General features: G+C 37.9%; 1 protein-coding gene across 1 annotated transcript; it reads left to right on the top strand.

The window, feature by feature from the left end:
- LOC109237680 (zinc finger CCCH domain-containing protein 19-like) lies at nucleotides 589-11,899 on the top strand. The gene is given in 12 exon segments (XM_019404012.1): nucleotides 589-1,367; nucleotides 1,640-1,719; nucleotides 5,430-5,692; nucleotides 5,888-6,694; nucleotides 6,696-6,810; nucleotides 6,933-7,060; nucleotides 7,420-7,479; nucleotides 7,566-7,616; nucleotides 8,866-8,936; nucleotides 9,708-9,733; nucleotides 9,736-9,858; nucleotides 9,943-11,899. Coding segments are annotated over 12 exon segments (4,368 nt in total). The 3' UTR covers nucleotides 11,808-11,899.

The raw sequence follows: 18,772 nt of genomic DNA, 5'->3' as shown, positions 1-18,772 counted from the left end.
TAGTATGCACCTGATGTAGTACGATAAGAAATTATTTAGGCACGTGCAGAAAACCGATTCTTATATAAGCTTTCAAGTTCCAATAAAATACAATCGAATCACTCTTCATAGACGATTACCATTTTCCTCTATGTAGCATCAGCATCTTCTGTCTTACGCAAAAATCTAGGGTCAGGGTTTTATAGAAGTTCAGTTTCCATGGCGGACGACGATCAAAAGAACGTAAATAAACCCTTGCTGGAGGATAACGTTAACGAACAACCCCTAATTGATAAGAAATCATTGAAAAAATGCGATACCGTTACGGATTTCAATGCCGTTAACAGTGCGGTTACAGACGAAAATGATGAAAAAGCTGTTGTGTTGGGTTCGGTGGTGACGGAGGTGGTTATGTCGTTTGTGGAATCGAAGGTGGAGGCGGAAGAAGAAAATGTTACCGCCGGGGCAGAGTCTGTAGTTTTGAGTAAAACTGAGGGCAATGATGAAGCCGTGGCAGAGGAAAATGTTTCAGTTGATAGTTAAAGAAAGAAGAGTTGATGGAGGTGATGAAGCACGAAGTAGGGAGTTGTGAGCGTAGTTGTGCTGATGATGTGGCAATTTTTGCGCCTGCAAAATGTAGAAAATGGTGGAGCAGTGACAGAGGGAGATGTTTCAATTGCTGAGGTGGCAAAAGATGATTCACAGGTTCTTCATGAAGCAATGGGTGCTGAGGTGGAGAATAAAACTGATGCTGATACTGAGTTGAAGCACGAAGTAGACAATTCTCAGAGCGTTGGCGCTGATGCTGTGGCAAGAGTTGCAACCAGAAATGAAGAGAATGGTGAAGCAGTGAGACAGGGAGTTTTTTCAACTGTGGAAGCTACAATAGAGGGGGCACTAGATGGGGCAAATTTAAAGAAGCAAGAAGAAGTACAATGTAGGTTTGAAGGAGTGGATGTTGAGGGGGAGACTTCTACTATTGATAATGATGCTGAGAAATTGATTTTGAATAAAGTTGAGGAGAATGATGAGATGGTTGTAGAGACAGATGTATCAACAATTGAAGCTAAAGCTGTGGAAATGGATGTAACAAAACATGAAGAAGTGGAACATGTTTCGACGTTAGATGATTCACAGGGTGCCCTTGTAGACAAGGAAGATGAAGCAATAGGTGTTGAGGAAGAGACTACTAATGTGGATACTGAAGTGGAGACTGAAACTGATACAGTCGAGTCAGGGGAATCCTTGGGAGGAAAGAGGAAGAGGAGGGAGTCTAAGAGTCCTGGAAATTCAAAGGCTGCAGCTAGAGCTTCAAGTAGGAAGATTACAGAAGAGGACGTTTGCTTCGTTTGCTTTGACGGCGGGGATTTGGTGCTATGTGACCATAGGTGAGTTTGATTACATATGAAATTTTATCCATTTTAAGTAGTACTTTCTGTGTTTCAAGTTATGTGACATAGTTTGGTTCGGCATGGAGTTTAGCAAAGAAAGGAAGACCTTTGAAATTTGCAATCTTAAAAATGCCATAACGTTTTGCGTCTTTCTTTTTCAGCAATAGTGTAATATAAGTTGGACCAAAGGGATTCATAATTTTGCTTTGCATTCTCTGTTTTGTGGATTTTCTCATGTGTTGCTTTTTTATGTGGTCTTTAATTTCTAGGGGTTGTCCTAAAGCATATCATCCCTCTTGCGTTAACCGGGATGAAGAATTTTTCCGTGCCAAAGGTCGATGGAATTGTGGTAAGTGCATATATGTACGTCTTTTTCCTCATAAGACTTCATTTAGTGGATAAAATTTATGTATCACCGATTTACTCATGTTGGTTCTTTTTCTTTCCAACTTTTTAAAGTTGGAATACACATTGATATCTTCCACCTTTTGAATTCCTTCAAGAGTCTCCTTAGACTTAAAGCTGTAGAGTAGTGAAATTCATCATCTGAAACAACTACTACATATTTGTGGGATCATGAGGAAAAGGATTTCATTTATGCCGAGCTAGAACAATATGTCAATTCTCTAGTAAATCAAAGTCATCATTTAATAGCAGTTTGCTTCAATTTCTTCTTTACAAATAACAAATTGAAGATTTAGTACCAATAATTAGAGAAGGTAAAGTAGAAAGGGTGTGTGTGTGTTTCTGGGGGGGGGGGGGGGGGGTAGGGGGGATTTTCAGTTATCCCAAAGAAAAAAGCAAAATAAAGGTGGGGAGGGGGCAGAGGCGGAACCAGGATTTAAGAATAAGGGGGGCACCATTAAAAAAATTGAAGCAGACAGGTTTCAAACCCGTGTCGTGCGACAAGGAGCAAGGCTTATGCTTGGAAGCGTATCACTGCTCCAGGCGTAATTTTGTTAATATGGGGGCCAAGAAAAATATTTAAGGGGTCCAACGTATATACAACTATGTATATAAAGAGTTTTTGCCAAAGTTAACGGGTTCATGTGACCCCTCAAGGACTGCTGTAGGTCCGCCTCTGAGGGGGGGAGGGGGGGGGGAGTAAGGGTAGTCATATTGTATTGATGTCTGTAGTAAACCAAAGTCATGTTATTTTTGATAAGTTTAACCAAAGTATTGTTTGATACTATTTTGCTTTAATATCTTCTTTACAAATAATTACTTGAAAATTTAACGAAAAATAAAAGAAGGTAAAGTAGAAAAGGAGTGCTAATTGCCCTCGGAGATTTCTCTACTAACAACCCCTCCCCCCCCCACCAAAACAAAAAGGGGTGGGGTCCGTAAGGGTAGGGGTAATTATGTTATTCTGATACAAAGTGATAGAGAAAGGGAAGTGGAGAGGGACACAATTCCCTGTGTTGATCTTCAACCCCTTTTGAAATAGGAAGCAGGAACTAAATATGTTTCAATCCATTTGCCTCGATTCACATGGCTCTTTCTCGAAGAAGATAACACCGAGTAATAAATATAGTTGGTGAAACAGTATAACTATAATTAAGGAACATCAGTGGATAGGATTGTAGGATTTTGAAATTAAAATTCTAGTATATGAAAACTACTCGCTAATTTGGAGAACCATGAGGTCTCCTGTTCAAATTCCAACGGAGGCAAAAAACACTAGGTAATTTCTTCCCATCTGCCTAAATTTGAGTTGGCAGAGTTACCCAACACCTGTGCTGGCGGGAGGTAGAAGGTATCTAATGAGCTAGTTCGGACATCACCATCATGAAAAAAATCATATGTCTGCGTATGAATTTAGTTTTAAAATGGTTGAACTTGATTAACATGATTTTTACTTCATATTTCACTTAACTGCAGTTTGTTTAATTTTTTCTCCAAGATTTAAAATGGTTGAAATTGATTGACTTGAAATTTTACTTCATATTCACTTAATTGCAATCTGGTTAATTTTTTTATCCATACAAACTATTGTTTATGCTTATAGTTTGGGCGCGCACGCGCGCGCATACACACATATCTATATATATATATATATATATATATATATATATATATATATATATATATATATATGTTCTTTTTTCCATCTATTCCTCTCTAGTTCCGCTTTGAGCTTAAAGCCTTAGCTGACTCTTGACACACTTACACTTTTGTTTTGACAAACACTATTCCCACCTAGAAGTAGGAACTGACAGATCATTAATGAAGCAGGTAATGTCATTAGGATTGAAGGGCTGCACCATTGGCATTAATGGGAAGCCACATTATGCTTATACTGATGGTTACCACTGCGCAAAGGCTCTTGTACGATGACCACAGATTGTGATAAGTTGTGTATGAGGGATTCTGTGGCCGAAATTGGAAAAAATGAGAGGGTGGAAACTAGCAAGAAGCATGGAAAAACTTGGTAAGGATGAAGAAAATGAGAGAGGCATGAACAGAATGCAAACAAAAGAAGGGAGGCAGGTAAACAAGGTGGACGGAAAAAAAAGGATTCACACAGGAGAATTAGGAGGAAGATGAGGGTAAGGGAAGGATTTTGGTTACAAGGATTTGAAAGAAAGACATATACACACATCCGCCAGCATGGGTTATGCAGTAAAGGGGTGAAGTACCAGTTTAGTGTGTGGAATGTATTTTGTTTTCTTGTGGGAAAAGTGCTATACTTGTCTGTACTAGGTAACGTGTAGGTTTCTGTAATTCGGTGATTTTGTACTTGTATAGCATTAGCTTGTCACGTTTTGGGAATTAAATATCTTCTTTACTTATTCAAAAAATAAGGAAAGAAAAAAGGATAACAAATACAGTTTAATATATCGAGCACAAAGACTTGAGTACCAAAAGGATAGCAGTAAATATGATACAATCTAGCTATAATCAGTTTAAAGGGCACAAGTTCAAGAGTGCAGGATCTTTGTGCTAGTGCCATAGAGGGAGAAGTGGACCACTTGAACTGATTAATCAGTTGACTGAGTCGCACCGGTTTATGGTCCGCGTCAATGGATGGATTTTATAGATCCCAAAGGTAGAAACTGCTAGAGCAGATTTGGAATGGCAAGGATAGGTGGACTTTTGGTGTTGACTAATATTAGAGGGGGAGAGAGAAGAAAGAAGACCAGCTGGGAGGAGAGGAACTGGCTGGGAAAGAAACAAAAGTAGGTGGGTATAGTCATTTGAGAAATGGTTTTTCAGATTTTTTATATGGTATTGTTAAGAAATGTACCTTGGGTCTAACTCAACCTTAAAAGTTAGCTAAAGAGATGATGATTGCCCATAAGCATATGAGAGACAATAACCCATTAGTCAAAACCAATGTGGGGCATTCTAACAACCTTCCGAATAGCCAGGACTGGATCAGAGTGAGGACGATATAACATGAGCACCGAACATTGGGTAAACCAAGAATAGGAACGAGTGTAACTCTGATAAGTGATACCATTTGAAGAAAATCGACCTTGGACCTAACTCAATCTCAAAAGCTATCTCATGAGGTGGGGATTGCGTAGGTCCATAGAAGGAAACAACAACCTAATCCTTCAACCAATGTGGGACATCTTAACTGATATAAAGTGTATGGATAAACCTAATTTGTTAGAGCCCCTTGGGTGCTACTTAATATCCTATCTCTTATAGGGAGATTATTTCAATAATATTAAGCTGAGCTAGAGTTCTCTTAAATTAACTAAACTAGAGGTATCGATGTATTACTGTTATTGGAGCAGTTTATTTTTGCTTACAGTAGTCAATCAATGATTTAATTTGAGTTCTTGATTAGAAAGATGATAAGTTTTGGGAATATTAAATGCCGCTCTAGATGCATTACTTTCTTCTTCCTTCTGCTTCATGGTTTTTCATTTTTCTTGACTTTATTGAAGTCTCAACTCTCAAGCTTTTGGGTGTAGGGATTAAACACGCTGCCAGAACCCAGAACTGAAAAGCTTTTATCATGTGAAACCATCTTAATATCAATACTTCCTAATTTCAATAGTTCCCCATTTGTATTTTTGTGGATTTTACTGCTTTTATATTCTTGATTTACTGTAGCTTTTGATAATGCTGGATTTACTTGCTTTTCTATTGCTTTATCTTGCTCATTGTTTATTTTCGGTTCAGGTTGGCATCAATGTAGCAATTGTGAGAAAAAGGCTTACTACATGTGCTATACATGTCCATTTTCGTTATGCAAGGGGTGTATAAAAAATGCTGTTATCCTGTGTGTTAAGGGAAACAAAGGCTTTTGTGAGACCTGCATGAGAACTGTCAAGCTAATAGAAAGCAATGGGCTGGGAGACAAGGATGTATGTACTCCTGTACCTAGCTCTCTTCCCGGGATATATGGTTATAATATATTCACCATCTACATTGAGCTGCTCTAAATAGCTAAAAGTAAAATGCAAACTCTACTAAACAGATGAAATCCTTTTGTACAATTTATTTTTACTATTTCTATACTTTCCGGGCTATGTTAAAAATTTTGCTGTTTGCTAGCCCAGGCACCAGTAGATTTTGATGACAAGAATTCCTGGGAGTATCTGTTTAAGGATTACCTTGTTGATCTAAAAATGAGGTTATCTTTATCTTCAGAAGAAATTGCCAATGCGAAAAGTCCTTGGAAGGGCTCTGATGAATCTGCTAATAAACATGATTTGGCTGATCCTCAGTATGACGACAATGATGATGGAGCTTCAGGTTCAGATGATTCTATTGAAACTTTGGAAGCCAGTAAAACTAAAAGAAGAAGCTTAAAAAGACGATCAAAATCACTCAGAATTGAAGAGGATTCAACCAGTGCAGCTGCTGTTAGTGGAAGTGAAGGCTTCTCTACAGCTGGCACCACTGAATGGGTATCAAAAGAGCGGCTTGAATTTGTTAAGCACATGAACAATGGTGACGCTTCTGTTATTTCTCAATTTGACGTGCAAGCTCTGTTGCTTGAATACATCAAAACAAAAAAACTTCGTGATCCTCGTCGGAAAAGTCAAATTATATGTGATTCAAGACTTGAAAGACTATTTGGAAAACTGCGGGTTGGGCATTTTGAAATGTTAAAACTGCTCGAGTCTCATTTTCTTGTGAAAGAGGAATCTCAGATAGATGATGTTCAAGGCAGTATAGTTGATACGGATGTCAATCACTTTGAAACTGATAGAAATGCTGACACTCTTAGTAGTGGAGTCAAAGATAGGAAACGTAAACGTAAGAAAGGCGAAAGAAGGGGACCTCAATCAAATTGTGGAGACTGTGCAGCTATTAATGCGCACAACATCAGCTTAATTTACTTACGACGGAAGTTGATAGAGAGACCTACTTGAAGAGATTGACAATTTTCATGAAAAAGTTTTTGGGACGTTTGTAAGAATACGAATTTCTGGTAGTGCACAGAAGCAAGACCTCTATAGGCTGGTGCAAGTCGTTGGTAATTATTTATAGTTCTTCTGATATTGCTAGTTTGGACATTTTGTTTTCTCTGTTGTCACTATGTGTCTGAAATTGTACTTGAACCTCTTCCTATCATAAACAAGAGTCTTCTTGTTCCAGGTACAAGCAAAGCTGCTGAACCCTACAAACTTGGCAAGAGGACAACTGATATTGTTTTGGATATCTTAAATCTGAACAAGACAGAGGTTGTATCAATTGATACTGTCTCAAATCAAGATTTTACTGAGGTGATTGAATTGCAATTCATGAGCTACTTAATTAAATAGAATTTACTGAAACAATTCTTGTGGTAACGGAAAAGACAAGAAAAGTGCATGGGATTTTATTGCAGCCAGCAAGCTTTTGCCAACTGCATTTAGGTGTTGGTTGGCTTTTGAGTATGAGTATCAGATCCAAGGGTTTATATAGTCCATATTTGGCGTGCTCATGTTACCCGATGGGATTTTATCCTACAATGAGTGCCATTGCATCATCAATAATGCTCATCTGAAACATCATTAATATGTTCACTTATCTCGCTTGATGAAAAGGCTAAATTGATGTCTTCTGATCTAGCTGTTCACATGCATCCACTTTCAATTGTCAGGAAGAATGCAGGCGTTTACGCCAGAGTATAAGGTGTGGACTGATCAATAGACTAACGGTGGTAAGACTGGAATTGATTGTGACAATATATGGTTACTATAACTTTGTCCTTATTCTCGTATTGCTGATAAATCGTCACATTTACAGGGTGATGTTCTTGACAAAGCCGTGGAAATACAGGCTGCTAGAGTTGATGATGTAAGCTGACCTGCTTTCTTTTTATTACTTTTCCCAGTATGCATTTATTTTTAGATTTAAGGTGGTACCAGTATCATAAATGGGTTATATTGTAACTAAATGGGCTGAAGCCTGAAGGTAAGTTATTGCAGAGTTATAAGCAGTCCCCTTTGGCACATGATAGTGGACATTTTCACTTCTCGCGTTTTTTTCTATAGCTTTTATCATACCTTGAACGATGGCTTTCTCTCTCTTTTTCTCGTGGGCTTGCCATCTCTCTCTATCCCTCCCTCCCTCTGCAAATGCATATATATCTTTGTGAGTCACCTTGAAGGAAAGTTTTGCAGTAGTCCTCAAGTATGCTCTTTGTTTTGACTTCCGGTGCCTGATCAATTTACACGAAACAGAGTTTCTGTAACCGTAATTATGCCAAAGGACCTAATAGTGTTGGCAGTCAGCACTTTGCTGATTGAGTGTTGAAGATGCTTATGTAGTGAAACAAGGACTTTGTAAAAACGATATTATGAGTTAAAAAGGGAATTTATAATAGCTTCTTTGAAGTTTAGTGTTTGAAACATTAACGTCATGAGGTTTTGGAGAGGTTTCTTCTTGTTAAGCCTCATCGGCATATAGCTGTTGTTATTACACTCTCCTGATGTTCAATGGTGCCATTTAAACATATGGAGTTAAGTTCTCTAGGCTCTAACAATGATTAGGAAATTTAGCAACACAAGAGTGACCAGTCTTCTTAGAATTTCTCTTGTTGATCTTCTGGGTATGAGGTGTTTCTCCTTTATTTATTTATTTTTTTTTTTTTGGGGGTATGTACAAGTCTAGTTAAATTGCATGGGGAGATGAAGACTCTTTTTTAGGATAGCTATTCCCTCTCCTCTATGTGTGAACGTAATCATTCTAGTTAGCAGTTCTGTTCCATAGATTGCTACTGTTAGCTAAATTTAGATTGTTCGGCAGCAATATATTGATTGCTAATATGTACATAGAGTAATGGGCCTATATAAGTGTAAGACATTTATATCACGTTTTCTCTCAATTCTTTGGGAAACAGCCTCTCTACCCCTTCGGGGTATGGGTAAGGTCTGCGTACACACTACCCTCCCCAGACCCCACTCATGAGATTTTACTGGGTTGTTGTTGTTGTTGTTTCTCTCAATTCTCTCTCCTGTCTCTTATTTCTCAGAGCCGTCATTATCTATATGGTTTTCAAAATTATTCTAATATATCATGCCTGATTATTTGTGCTGAATTGCAGTGGCTGGAATCGGAAATCCTTCGGCTTAGTCATCTTCGTGATCGAGCTAGCGAGAAAGGGCGTAAAATGGAATATCCATTATCATCAATATTTTCTCTCTCTCTCTCTTTAAGTGTTCACTTATGTAAAGTCTATTATGTTCTCCTATTTATCAAATGAATAGATAATTATGCTCTTCAATTTGACATAACTTAACAAATATGGATGCTTCCTGTACGACTGCTGTTTCGTTTTTGATTCCCTTTCTTGCAGGGCAGGATTGTTAGGTCCAAAGTGCACTAATGTGGCCAGTTGACCCTATTTCCTTTGTCTTGTTATGACAAACTCTGCATTATGATTCAGACACTGAATCACGTGGTTCCAGAAACCTTGCATTAATTCAGGCCGTTCTTTTTTACCCTTTTAATTATTATTTGCATTGGATGGGTGTTTACTGCTAGAGCCGAGGGTCTATCGGAAACAACCTCTCTACCTTCACAAGGTATGGGTAAGGTCTGCGTAAACATTACCCTCCCTAGACCCCACTTGTGGGATTACACTGGGTTTGTTGTTGTTAGGTGTTTACTGCTACTCATTCCGTTTATCTCTGCTCGGTTTGACCTAGAGTTTTAGACTTTGCACATTGTTTTCTTCTTCCCAGATAAAGTGTCGAGGGACCATCCTAGACAACTGAAGATGAAACCCCTAGAAGCTCACCTACCCTCCCAACTTGTTCTCTTTTTTGAAATCACCATTTGCATGTAATAATGATTATGATGGGGATGTTATTCATGCAAGTTCAGCTGAATTAATTGATATCTTCTTAAGTTCTACCTGGTGCTATATGCCTTAACTATGATTACGCTTAGAGAATGTGTGGAGAAACTGCAGCTTTAAAGACTCCTGATGAACGTCGTCGTAGACTTGACGAAGTCCCAGAAATACATGCAGATCCAAAAATGGATCCGAGCTATGAGTCAGAGGATGATGATGGGGAAAATGAGAGTAGACGAGGTTTATGATTTCCGTTTCTTCTTCTCTATCTATTTCATATTATGGAGTATTGGTTTAAAATTTTGCTACTGCTGCTACGCGCAGATGTTTATACAGGGTCACGAGATTCCAGTTTCAGCAGGAGAGGAAACAGGCCAGTTTCCCCTGGAAGCAACTTTTCTCCAAAAGATTCTTGGGGGAGTGCAGGGAAACTTCAGTCTAAAAATTGGGAATTAGACAGAACCTTGTCCAGTAAAAACATTTTTAGCAAAAGCAAAGATGCTGCACATGTTGGTGACATTGTAAATGAGAATGCATGGAGTCAAGGAAAAGATTGGGAGACAGAATCGCAGAATCTGGAGAAGCTCGTTTCTGCTACCAATTCTGAAACAATTGGATGGAATAGCGATGCTGTGTCGAGTTCTTCAGGTATTGCATCTATACCCTCTCCAGCTACACTCCCAGTTAAGGCTGCAGAAACTGCTGTTAAGATCAATGAAACAGAAAAGATGTGGCATTACAAGGATCCTTCTGGAAAAGCACAGGGGCCATTTTCTATGGTTAGGTTACGTAAATGGAGCAATACAGGATACTTCCCTGCTGATCTGAAAATATGGAGTATTACAGAGAAGGAAGGCGAATCTATTCTTTTGACTGATGCATTAGAAGGAAGGCTTGAAAAAGCTTCACCAGCAGTAGACAGTATACATTCAAGAGCTGTCGTGCAAAATCGAGATGGAGAGAGACCTCATTTGAATCATAGTCGTGGTTCTGAGAATTCTCCTAGTCTTTCTGTTTCCACTAGAGGTGGAATTTCTTCTTCTATTGAAGTAAGGGAATCAGAAAATAATGTGAGTTCTGATAATGGTTTTGGTCCTGTGCTCAACTCTGGAGAGGGTATCCCAGCAGGCCCAACAAATCCAATGCAACATACTCAGTCGATTACTAGTAATGAACAACATGCAGCAGTTATGAATAGCCAACCTGGCTTACAAAATGCAACTGTAAAGTCCATTCAGTCTCTTAATATTCAGAACCCTAATGTGGGTGCTCATACTTCTGCTGCTGCTTCATTGTATGGAGAATCAAATGGTTCTGTTGCTGCACTTGGGATTCCCCAGGGATATGGTAATTGGGTTACATCTTCTGTTCAAAATTCTGCCGTAAGTTTCACAAGCGCAGGTGCCTCAGTTGTGCCTCAACCTCATTATTGGGGAGCTCAAACTCAAGGTGGCCAACCCAATGAGCAACCTCCATCTGTGCCTACTGCACCCTGGGGGGTGGCGCAGCCGGAGAGTATCAGTTCTGCATCAGCATTCAGACCTGAAAATCCAAATCCTGGCTGGGGCATGATGCCAGGAAATGCAAACATGACCTGGATTGGACAGGTACCGGCGGCCATGAATATGAACTGGGGAGCCACTGTTCAAGCAATGCCTGCGGGAAATGCAAATCCTGGTATGGTTGTGCCTACCATGCCATTTCTTGGGAATTTGAACCAAGGATGGGTTGCACCATTGGGTAATCCTATGGTCCAGGGATTGGCGCCCGGTAATGCACATCAAGGTTGGGTTGCTCCAACGGAGAATATGGGATCAACTGTTCCCGGGCCTACGCCTAGTAACGGATGGGTTACTGGAATAGGAAATCCTGGAACTCTTGTCCAAGGACCATCACAACCACCAGGATATGCAAATGCAAATCAAGGTTGGCGTCCATCTACTGGAAGTCCGGGCACGAGAAATAATGAACATCGGCGTCATGGGGGTAACTTCTCACGTCAGAAGGACGAGGGTTCTCGTGGCGGTAACTCAGGTTACAATGGTGGACGCTGGAATAGGCAGTCATCTTTTGGCAGTAGAGGGCCTGGCGGTTCCTCTGGAGGTTTCTTCAGAAGGAATAAGCCCTGTCCATATAATACGAATGGTCGATGTGTAAAGGGTTCCGAGTGTAATTATCTTCATAGCTAATCAGAGTTAAGGCTGTATGTGGGCCCGGGCCCGGGCCTAAATGGGCTAAACGGGCCCGGGCTTAGCGGTCCCGGGCTCTGGCGGTCCCGGGCTTCGCGGTCCCGGGCTTCGTGGGCTCAACGGGTAGGACCAGCCCGTGACGGGCCTAAGCCCATATGGTCCTGGGCTAAATGGGCCGGGCTCGTGGGCTTAGCGGGCCTAACGGGCTTTTTTTATTTCCGGGCTTTTTTTTTAATTTTTTTTATTTAGGGCAATTTCTTGTAAACCGTATTTGTATGTATATATATAAATTGCTCTTATGCATGGCTATATAAATATATGTGGTATATATAATATAGAAATCTAATTATTAAAGTGTTTGACGAAAATGTAAAATAACAAATCAATAGTAAAACTAAATTGGCATGCATAATAAATTAATAACAAAGTACAACATGAAGCATAAATACGTCTAATAATTTTAAAATAACACAAATTGTTGAAAAATCTTAAAGACGAATTTGCGGATAAATACCCTCAACACAATACTTTATATGCCTCCTTAAAATGCCTGTGGTACACCCTGAACGAAAATTTAAGACTCTTCCACAATTCTTGCACTTTAATATTTGGCCTTCTTCATTTTCTTCAAGCACTTCATAGTATTGCGACACAATAGCGCACTCTTTCCGAACGAGGCATGATTTAACTTGAAAATTGAGATTGAGACTTGAAGTCTTGAAAATTGGAGATTGAGAGATTGAGAGAAATTTAGATTGAGAAATGAGTATTGAGTATTGAAATGAAGAAGAGGGAGGGGGGTACTTATAGTGTTAGAGAAGGTTAGTTTTGTAAATTTTTTTTAAAAAAAACGGCTATTTGTGCAATTAATATGACCGTTGGTGGTCATTGGGGGTGGGGCCCTCATTTTGAAAAATCTTGTTTTGTAGTATATATAGTACTACTTCTTCATGTAAATATAATATATATAGTATACTAGTATAGTATACTAATATAGTGTACTATATATTGTATGTTATGTATATATATTCCCTTATATATTTTCTTGTAGTATATATTGTATGTTATGTATATATATTCCATTATATAATTTGTTGTAGTATATATTGTATGTTATGTATATATATTCTCTATTATTTTCTTTAGTATTGTTGTAGTATATATTGTATGTTATGTATATATATTCCCTTATGTATTTTCTTGTAGTATATATTGTATGTTATGTATATATATTCCATTATATAATTTGTTGTAGTATATATTGTATGTTATGTATATATATTCCCTTATATATGTATATATATTCCATTATATAATTTGTTGTAGTATATATTGTATGTTATGTATATATATTCCCTTATGTATTTTCTTGTAGTATATATTGTATGTTATGTATATATATTATAGCTTATAAATAATTGCAAGTTAAAGACAAAAAAATATTGCGAAGAGATATTCAAGGCCAAGGGTATGTTTTATAATTTTTATTACCAAAAATGGCATATCTTTCTTAGTCTTCTTCCCCCCAATGGAATGAGCACAACAAGGTACTAATACCACCATTAAAAGGAAAAAAAACTAAAGAAGATATGCCAAAGTACAAGTTACACCATAATCTACATTGTATCTCTAACAAATCTCATAAATCCTTCAAGGTTCGGAGGAGGTTCCGTTGGTGGTGGCGGAAAAGAAGCTTGTTCATCACCGCTTCCGGGCGAAGCAGCATCCTCCGCAAGTTCCGCTATCATTTCTTCATAAGCTTCGTCTATCTCCGGTTGTGATTCTGCAAGTCCAAAGTTTCTTCTTTCCGAGCGGATCCAATCTCTGAATAGTACTGATTTTTCCAAGCTCTCCCTCATAGACGCTCTATGATCACCTATTTGAAGTCTTGCTTGACTGAAAGCGCTCTCTGATGCAACTGTTGAAGCTTGAATAGATAAAATATCCCGAGCCATCCTTGCAAGAACCGGAAAATGTTTTTCCCTTGCCTTCCACCATTCCAAAAGATCAAAGGTGCCGTCTGGATTCTCCTTTTCAAGTCCCTGCGACAAATAAACTTGAAGCTCATTTAGATGTGAAGTCTCATCAAAATTATCACCTTGAGAACCCCTAAACTCCGTCCAAGATTTAAGTGCTTGTAGGCCCGCGGCTCTTTTAGATGATTGTGAACTAGACGAAGTAGGGGTTGGAACATTTGGCCTAGCATGATCTAACGCAAGTTGGTAAGCATTATAAATTGTTTGCGCATTTATTTTAATTGAGGCTTTTGCCTCTGCAAGTGTAGAAAATTCCTCAACCGAAAGATCTAAAGCCTTATAAATATTTGTGTAGCAAAAGTGAGGACCTCCTAATTTCATTGTAGGATTTAACAATGCAGCAACACCATAAAGCCAATTAAGAGCCATTCTAACCTTTTCAATTTCTAAATTTAAAATTCTCATACCATCACCGACGATTAAATGGTAAATGTGACAAATACATCTCACATGGAAACAATTACTAAATGCAGGATTTAGTGTTGTTGTAAGTATGCCTATAGCACTAGTGTTACTAGAAGCATTATCCATAGAAATTGTCATTATTTTATCTCTAATGCAAAAATATCTACAAATATCTGCAACGGTGTTAGCAATAAACTTACCTGTGTGACGTGAATTAATTATTCTATACGCAATAATGCATTTTTGCATTATCCACTCCTCGTCTATCCAATGACTTGTAACAGTTAGATAATCACAGTCATTATTACTTCTACCAATATCAGTAGTAATAGAAATCCGATTAGTTATATGAGTAAATAAATACCGCAAATATTGTTCATATTCATGTTTATATTTATAAATATCGCTCTTAACTGTTGCGCGAGGCCAACCTTTATAAGTAGGATTAAAAACTTTTCTAATATAATGCACAAAATTAGGATTAGAAGGAAAAGTATATGGTAAGCACATAACAGTAACCATCTTTGCTAATTCTTCACGATCTTTATTAGGATCGTAATATAAAATACCACCGATCACAGTGTTAATTCCTGGTTGAACTAGATTTGAACCTGTACTAGGGTTAACCGCAGTATCTACACTTGTCCCCTCTTGCTGCGCTTTCATTTGTAAATATTTAACTTTATCTCTAGGGTGTGTTTGTATGTGCCTAGCCAAACTACCCGTACCGCTACGGTCTCCAGTATATTTATGCGCCAGCAATTTCCCACAAGTTTTACACCTAGCCTTATTTTGTTCTCTTACTTGAGTAAAAAAATTCCAAACTAATGATGTTTCTAGGCGTTTAGAAGGTTGTCTATTAAAAGTAGGGGTTTCTACAGGTGGGTCGGGCGGGGCATCAGTTGGGTTATTAACAGGACTAGTAGGTGAATCATCTAAATCCGGTTGGGTTTCATCTACATCCTCATTTTCCTCATCATTTTCTAAGATAGTTTGATTAGGATAAAGAGCATTCATAACTTCTTCATTTAATTGTTCACCTTGTGCAACATTATGGCAAAATTCACTATCGGAAAATTGAAAACAAGGGTTATCACTATCAAGAATAATAGGAGCAGCAGGACGGGTAATAGGTCTGGGTCGGGGAGCCGGGGGAAGGGTAGTAGGTTGGAGACTACTTTCACCAATTTTAGCTTTTCCCTTACCACCAAACATTTTTTTCAAAGAAAATGCCATATTAATTACAATTATGCAAACTAAACACACAAAAATATATTCTTAAAAGTTAAGAGTTGGAACGAGTTTACCGAATTGCCGAACAACTTCTTGAAAATTGAAAATCGTTGAAGACTTGAAGACTTGAATACTTCAATTCACCAACTTCACAATTTTTCACGAAATTGCAATAATAAAATAAGCAATTATAGAAGAGAAATTAGATATAGATTGAGAGAGATTGAGATAGATTGATGAATTGGTGAGTAAAAATGAAAGAATGAGGGGGTATTTATAGTTGAGAATTGGGGAAAAGTGTAATTATATAAAGTTTGGGGTTAAAATAAAGTTTGGGGGCCAAATGGCTATTTTTTAAAGTTCCAAACGGTTGAAAATTAAAGGCCAACGGCTAGATTTTAAATCTGACCGTTGGACTTATTTTTAAAAAAAAAATTTTTTTTTTTTTAAAAATTAGCCGTTGGAGCCCGTTAGGACCGCTAGGCCCGGTTGAACCGGCCCAGGACCGCCTGCCGGTCCCGGGCTTAGCGGTCCCGGTCTCGTGGGCCTCGTGTACAAGACCGGCCCGTCACGGGCTTCTTACCCATTAAGGGACCGGCCCACCAGGACCGGCCCGCCGGGACCGTTTAGCCCGTTAGGACCGCGGGCCCGGTCCGGTCTCGGTCCCAGACCGGCCCACCAACAGCCTTAATCAGAGTTGTAGGAGATGCATGATTTTGTACAGCAATATCAATCGCAGTTTTTCCTTGTTTTAGGTTAGTGTCCTTTGATTGTAAACGTTTGCAGGTTTAGTACCTCGGCTCTTACCTGATCTCTTGCAATTTTCCCTGCAGCAAGATCTCAATCTACCTATGTTACTTTTTGTTATAAGGAAGCCACAAGCGGTCGTTATGGTATATCAATCTGCCTCTAGTATATTTCTCCTCTTATTTTTATTTGGCAGAAAAGCCTGGTAAACACTTGTACCGTTTTGACATCCCGGTCCCTTTACTTTGTGAAGTTTCATTTAAGCACTTGTACTTGTCGAAATATAGTATTTTAAACGCCTCTGACCATTGACTGAGCTTATGTGGTGTTTATATGGGTGAGGTGAACAAAGCGCGTGATTTATATGCACATATGGTACGTGAATTCACTGAATTGGTGATTTTACTTCAGTAGAAATAAAAAAAAAAAAGACAACCAAAAAATAAACAAAAGAGAAAAGAAAAAATATAACAGAACTCCCCTCCCTTACCCTCCTTCTCTGGTTCTCCCCCTCCCTTTCTCTTTTCTCCATCAGATCCCTCCCTTCCCCCTTTCTCTTCCATAAAATTTTCTCCTTTGTGCATCCCTTCTTCCATCAATTCGTCTCCAACCATCTTCTTCCATTTTCCCCTTTTTATGGTTCCACCATTTTTTCCGGTGGTTAAAGCTTTTAAATCAAAACTTTTCTTCCACAAATATTCTTCAAAAATAAAATATATTAAAATAAATATGGCCCTGCCGCTACACATTTTAATATTTATGCCCCTGCATCTAACATACCCATTTTAAGGACACCTGACATGATTTTACACGGCCTAACCATCTACCCTTTTACTCTACCCACTCAGCCCCCACCTAATAGCCTCCAATTCGCCCACAAAAAGGCCTAATCTTGTTTTCTTCTCCAAAACTAGCATTTGCCTCATCTGTTGCGATTTTCCTCTGTTTTCTCTCTTCACCTCCATTTCTTTCAATTAGCTAACTGTTTGCACAGCTTTAAAAAATCCAATGCAAGTCCTCTGCTGCATTTTATTTACTCCTTAAATCCTTTCACGTTCTGAACAGAAATATCACTTTTGTTCGAAATGCAGCTTAGATTTTTCTCTGTTACCCTACTATACCCCTTACTCAACTTTATGTTGGTCGACAAATTGTTCCTTCCCTAAATTATCAAGAGGTGCCTGATATTATAGCTTTGAATACGTTGTTAATGCACATATTTTTTCTTTTACCAAATATCTGTAGTGTCTCATATTTTTCGTTCAAATGAATTTATTAAGATATTATTTTACTATACGCATTATTCAATACTCAAATAGTTGCACAATGTGCTTTATATCTATTTTTAATTATGAAATTTATGGTGTAAGAAATCCCTTTTCCATCAATGGTAAGTTTAGTAAGAAAAATATGAATTATCCCAAATTAATCACAATATTTCATCGAACTTGACACTTGTTGACAATTTTTTTGTATTAACCATTGAAATCAAAAGAAACGAACACTATACTATACCAACGTCATCCTAACCTTTCTAACCAAACAAAGCAGTGTTACTTTCCTATCTTCAAAGCTATGGCAATGTTCACCGACACTAATGGAGCCTTGACTTGACGATTATCACCGCAAAATGAAAGAACTCAAATTATGATTTGGAGTAAGTGATTTAAAAAAAGAATTGAAATAAGTGTAAAGAAAAATCAGTTTCATCTATGAGTATAAAAAAGAAATTGAAATAAGTCTAAAGAAAAATCAGTTTCATCTATCACTGAGAAAAATCATTTCCCTCTTGTGCTAATCAAATACCAGTAAAGTTTTCTTTTATAAAAATGATGGGGTAAAACCTAAGTTTTGGAGAAGAAAACAAGATTAGGTGTGTATAGGGGTGAATGGGAGGCTATTGGGTCGGGCTGAACGGGTAGGGTAAAAGGATAGATGGCTAGGCTGTTTAAAATCGTTCCATGTGTCCTTAAAATTGTGTTCGTTAGATGCAGGGGCAATATCATGTAATGGCAGGGGTAGATAATGAAGACTAGTATAATGAATGGTACTTATAACAAATTTCTGATGGTATAGGGACACATCTAACCCTTTTCCTAAATAAATAAAGAAATTTTGTTTGAGTTTCAATACTTCTAAAGTAGTAAGTGTGAACATGTGATTTTTGCCGCGCTTAAATTACTCCTATAGAATTTAGTAAAATTAGAATTTTTCTTTCAGTATTTGAATCTTTAGGAATTAACTGCATGACCTTGTGTTTTGTTTGCATTTTTGTGTGCATTTTTAGGTGTCATAAAATGAAAAATTACAAAATAGCATACTTGCATTTAGGACCTAATTCTAGATTTTTAGATTAATTAAACATCATTGAAAATAAGAAAAAATAACAAAAATAATCCTTTTACATTTTTTTTTGTCCCTTTAATTTCACTTTTGTTTAATTTTCCTCTTGAAATTAGGATCTAGTTAATTTTAGGAAATTTAATTAGTCTCATTTTAGAATTAAATCAGGTTTTGGCTACTTCTAATTTTGCATTTAATAAA

The sequence above is a fragment of the Nicotiana attenuata genome, chromosome 1 (genome assembly GCF_001879085.1).
Source record: "Nicotiana attenuata strain UT chromosome 1, NIATTr2, whole genome shotgun sequence".
Taxonomy (NCBI): Eukaryota; Viridiplantae; Streptophyta; class Magnoliopsida; order Solanales; family Solanaceae; genus Nicotiana; species Nicotiana attenuata.
This window is presented reverse-complemented; position numbering and strand designations above follow the sequence as displayed.